Genomic DNA, 5729 nt, shown 5'->3' with positions numbered 1-5729 from the left:
AGTCCTGTTGTGAGAGCGCCCTCCGGGAAGGCAAAGTTTTAAAAACGTTTAAGATATAACATAAACACTATGATTCGAATATGAATTAAACCGAGAAAAACGGAATGATTACATGACACAATGACAAGTAGATTGAATCCAATAGACATGCACCTGTATGATCTTACGCTACCTTGAAGTTGAAGTTGTTTTAAGTAGTTTCTTTTGTTTCCTTTTTAAGTCACTATTTCAACTACCGCAATACTCGTATGTTACTTTCGTTCATTTTCGTTGAAATTAAGCGCCGAAAACTGTGGCACTGGTTCATGTGTTAAACTCAAAGTGTGTCCGCTCTAAATTAGGAAATCTTGATCAATCACTCGCACAGTAATTTAGTACCCACTCGTTCTTGTGAGCGCGTGAAAAATTGAAATTTCGATACTTTGGATCAGCCAAAACTAGTCATTCATTAAAATTTTCTGAGCGAAACCCCCTCCCCCTCCCCCCTTTCGCCCACTTCGTTTAACATTACTGTGAACAAGTCATGTGATTGGATTGTTTGGATTTCTACACGCTACATTTCCTAACGTGGCGTTGGGGGCAAATGTAGCACGCGTGACGTGCCTTCATTCTTAAGGTATCAGTTCGTGCTAATTCCTGGGCAAGGTTAGGTTGTATGCTATCAAAGGAAATGTGTTGGATTGTACTTCGCAGAGAATTTCGCTTGGTTAATTTCCTTTTGTTGTAATCCTAACTCAGAGGATTTTGTTCAATCTCCAGTAAGTAAGACTTTTTAGTGTCAAACAAAAAATTGTAAATTTGCTTCGTGTGCATGTCAGTGCACATTTAGCAGTGCTCCGAGTGGTAGTTAGGGCTGCATTTCGTAAAACTATTTTTACTGTTTATCGTTAAAAATAATGTTAAATACTTTAAATGGCGTGCATGAGGCCGACCGACGTAACTGGATAACTGAATGACGTTGGTATTTGTTCCTAAACAAACTGTGTTGCTGCTTCGGTGGGAGAGTATAACAAGGTGATTTGGTATTATAAACTGATTTGACGACATAAATCGGTCACCACTAAGAGTTTTAAAGCTGACGTTTCGAGCGTTAGCCCTTCATCAGATGCTATAGACAAATAACTAAGGATTTGACTGCTATAAATATCGTTTACATACGATCTGCATCTCTGAGTGTTTGTTTCCGAATATATTATAATGATGTTGAAATTTTGCTGTCGATTCTACCTACTACATTCGGTCATCAAGTTTAGATATCTGATCTTAACGTAGTATATCACTTCTCTTCCCCTTATTTCAGTCATAGACTGTAAAATATATCGACTAGAAAAGCCGTGACTTGATGTTTCTCAGTAGAGCGTGACTTGATAGATATTTATTGCATGTTAATTCCTGCGTAGCTACGTTCGGTTCTTATAATAGTAAGACATTTCGTCGAGTACATTTCGTCGTTTTTTCGTAAATATATATTTCCAGTGATTTAGAACCTGTTAAATTTTAATTTTTTTTCATAGTTTGCAATTCAGGTGGTATGATTCATATCTCGTTTAAAGGAGTTTTGGCCCGATATAGTTCTGAATATCCCTTCGTGATCAGCATACACTTTTCTCGGTTATAAGTAACATCATGAATAATTACAACATTGATAACTAGCAAGTAATTACCGAAGTAGAAGTAAATATCCACCACTTTCACCGACACTGAGGTGAATAATTGTTTTAGTATATACCACATAGAAACCAAAAATTAGCATATATTTGTCGATAAACCAAAGAATGGTCGGAAATAAATTTGTTGACGCGCAACTTTTTTGTTGGGGGGGGGGGGGGGGGGAGGTTGGGGGATTTTGATTGTGCAACAATAAAATTTATTTGATCCTCTTATAAGGCTCTGCAGCATTTTAATGATCCGCTTCATTGGCAGTCAATTTCCTATTCCACACCCTTCCTTCCTTTTACCCTTGCATACTCCTTTAGATACAAATGATTCCCCTCCATTCCACTGAAAATCATATGATTTTGTCCAAACATACTCCGACCTCGCCTCCCCCTCCTCCCCTCGGGAATAAATAACGACTAGTCCCTTAATCAATCACAGTTAAATCAAATAAACGATTTACGATTCAGATACGATGCTTATGCTAATATTTTATATATTCCTAGTGGTTTGGAACGTTGACTGTTTTGCTGTATCGTTTTATCGTCGCCGTGTTCTGCCTTGGCACAACGATTGCGAGTGGAGTTTATCACCGAAAAAACGGACCCAAGTGGTTCATTTATCTGACCAATTGGAGTTTCTCTTTCATCACAACGTATTTCATTTGTGCTTGCACAATCACAGCTCTTCACTACAAGAAACAATGGAAAATGAGAAAACATATTTTCCAGTATAGAATGGATGTTGAAACAGAAGAGGCTCCACAACAAAAGGAAGGTGAGATAAACAACGGATGCAGAGAAGGACGTGAGCAAGGAGATGATGACACTTTTCCCACTGATGGCAATTTTGAAGCAACACGGGCGACGCCAATGTATTGGTACCATGAGGCCTTGTGGGTAATATATAACATTGCATCGGCTGCCGCCCTTCTTGTGACTTTATCTTACTGGACGTTCATATCCGAGAAAAACCCAAACGCCCTGTCAGTTATTGTACATGGCGTTAACTCCATCCTTATGGTTGCTGAAACCATGCTGAGTTCAGTGCCAGTGCGTTTATTCCATGTCATCTACTCTATGCTCTACGAAATAGCCTATATCGTATTTACGGTGATCTATTGGGCGTCCGGTGGAACTAGCTCGTTTGGTAGGAGTTATATCTACCCCCAGACCGACTACACAGGGAGACCAGTCTTTTCTGCCGTTTCCCTGATTTGTTTTTTCTTCATTGGGCTTCCGTTTTGTCAAAGTGTTTTGTTTTGTTTTTATCGCATACGAGTCTGGATGAAAACCAAGTATAGCAAATAGATTACGATTATTTAACCTCATGTCATGTCACAAAAGTCACAAAACAGTACCAGTCTGGCCTAGATTGTTGTTTCGCGAAAAGCATTTATGGTGAGGACATATAAAACCTGGTGCTGATTATTCCAACTTTGGTTTAAAGCAGTATTTTCCTACACTGAATAGAGGGTGCATGTTATAAGTACGCATCTAAGTTTTTATTGAAAAATATTGTTAGAGATAGTTTCTAACACTCTTAATACAGTTGAAGTTTACTTTATCCTTTTCTTTCTTACATACAACTTATTACTTCGGGACTAGCTCAGATCTGTCGAGGAAAATGTGGGTCACCGAGTATAAAGGTGACGCTTACCGAGCCGTCAATCTCTAACCTTCGTCATGCTTTTATACTTAGCTAGCGAATCACGTTAAGCTACGCAGAGCGGAGTTCGCATACTAAGTAGATACCTTTGCGAGGTTTACGCTTTACAAAATGATTTTCTACCTTAAATTTCTTAGTCGTGCGGTCAAGTTCGGGAAAAACAAAAACAAGATTGACAATATAAAAATTATGATAAACTTACTAACAGAATTAAACTCATATTTCACTTCTGACTTTTCTGCACTCCAAATTAGTCTTACCCTCCCTGGAATCACTTTTCACAAGAGTACGTTAACATTTATTCTTTTATTTGGTCTTGTACCTCTAGCTGGTAGGATCTGAAGGGGCTCAGAAAATACAACCGGCTAGAGGTACAGCCTGCATAGTTAATCGACTTTGCCCAATTTTCATTACGGTTTGCTCCATATCTGACTTTTCTGCACTTCAAATTACATATTAGTCTTACACTCCCTGGAATCACTTTTTACAAGAGTATGTTAACGTTAATTTTTTTATTTTGTCTCCTACCTTTAGCTGTAGTATCTTAAGAGGCTTATAAAATACAACTGGCTAGGGGTACATACTTAGTCGACTTTGCCCAATTTTTACCATGGTTTGCTTCACATTTCACTTTTTCTACACTCCAAATTAGTCTTACACTCCTCTGAATCACTTTTTTTCAAGAATACTTTTCCATTTATACATTTTTATTTGGTCTGGTACCTTTAGCTGGTAGGATCTGTTGGGGCTTAGAAAATACTACCGGCTAGAGGTACAGCTTGCATATATGTATTAAGACAACTTTTTTTATTTATTTATTTAATAGCTTTCACCATGATCACTATGCTAAAATTACACCAGAAAGAATAAATACTTTCGAAGTGGTCAAAAGAACGAGAGACGAAGGTGCGGGACACACAACAGAGCGAGGCTCCAAATTAAGTGTACCCAAATTTTGCTATGGTTTGCTTCGCATTTGACTTTTCTGCACTCCAACTTAATCTTACACTCCTTGGAATCACTTTTTTTCAGGAATAAATTTACAGTTATTTTTTTTATTTGGTACCTCTAGTTGGGAGGATCTTAGGAGGTTTAGAAAATACTAGAGGTGCAGCTTGCATATTTAATCCCTTAGCCCAATTCTTATTACAGTTTGCTTTGAATTTTACTTTTGGGCATTCCATTTAGTCTTATACTATATCAGTACCACTTTTTCCATGAATATTTTCTTGTTTCTTGGTCGTGTACCTTTAGCCGGTAGGATCTTAGGTGGCTTAGAAAATACTACAGGCTAGAGGTACTTCGTGCATTTAAGGTGAATTTGGCTCATTTCATTTACTTTTTGATTTATGGAAAAACCTTTCTACATTCCATGTGTCTTATACCGTTATGGAGTCACTCCATAGGTATGTTTTCATGCTCTGCAGTCTTGTTTATGTGGCCAGTAGGATCTTGGATTACTCAGAAAACACTACACCAGCCAGAGGGGCAGCTTCTGTATGTGAAGTAAGCTTGAAATCATATACATTGTTATCTTTTAAATGAATTTCATGTAAATAAATTTTAAAAACTTGTCTGATTTTTATTTTCTTTGATTGTGGATTTATTTCAATGCAAGTCAAACCAGTTTTAGATAAATTTGACTTGAAATTCATTTCAGACTTGAACATGTCAACCAGATTTAATAGAGTTTGTCGTGTGATACTCTGCATAAGTGTGAGTGGAATTTCTTAGAAAGGTACAGTCTCAATTTTTATGATATTTGTGTTTGACAAGGCCAACCACTGTCTGATATACTAAAATCGAGTCATCTTTGGGATAGCATGATATTAATTCACCAAATTGACATTTTCCTTAGAAATTTCCGTGCAGAAATTCCAAACAATCCAATCACATGACTCATTCACAGAATGTTAAACAGGTGGGATAAAGGGGGGGGGGAGGGGGAAAATATATCTATAAATAATTAGTTTTGGCTGATCCAAAGTATCGACATTTCTATTTTTTTTCACCAGCTTATGAGAACGAAGAAGGAACTAGAATAACTGTTCGAAAGCCAAGAAGAACCACCTGGTAGATTAACTCAGGGAGAGATTGAAGAAGAAAACTCAAGATTTCCTTATTAGAGCGGATACAGTTTGAGTTTAACACATGAACCAATTCCACAGTTTTCGGCGCTTAATTTCAACGAAAATGAACGAAAGTACTATTTAAGAATCTTTCGGTAGGTTAAAATAGTGACATAAAGAAAACAAAAGAACTAGTCTAAACAACTTTAACAATAACAGACAATCAGCGTAAGATCAGACAGTGCATTTTCTATTTTATTCATCTACTTTTCATTGCATCACTTGATTATTTTATTTTTCTTGGTTTAATTTATATTGGAATTCATCGTGTTTTAG

General features: G+C 37.0%; 1 protein-coding gene across 1 annotated transcript; it reads left to right on the top strand.

The window, feature by feature from the left end:
- Nucleotides 1-596: 596 nt before the first annotated feature.
- Nucleotides 597-3557, top strand: LOC131795528 (protein rolling stone-like). The gene is given in 3 exon segments (XM_066161970.1): nt 597-724; nt 726-758; nt 2163-3557. Coding segments are annotated over 3 exon segments (906 nt in total). The 5' UTR covers nt 597-655; the 3' UTR covers nt 2967-3557.
- Nucleotides 3558-5729: the final 2172 nt, after the last annotated feature.

The sequence above is a fragment of the Pocillopora verrucosa genome, chromosome 1, assembly GCF_036669915.1.
Source record: "Pocillopora verrucosa isolate sample1 chromosome 1, ASM3666991v2, whole genome shotgun sequence".
Classification (NCBI taxonomy): Eukaryota; Metazoa; Cnidaria; class Anthozoa; order Scleractinia; family Pocilloporidae; genus Pocillopora; species Pocillopora verrucosa.
Note: the sequence above shows the minus strand (reverse complement) of the source record. Positions and strands in the feature narration are given on the sequence as shown.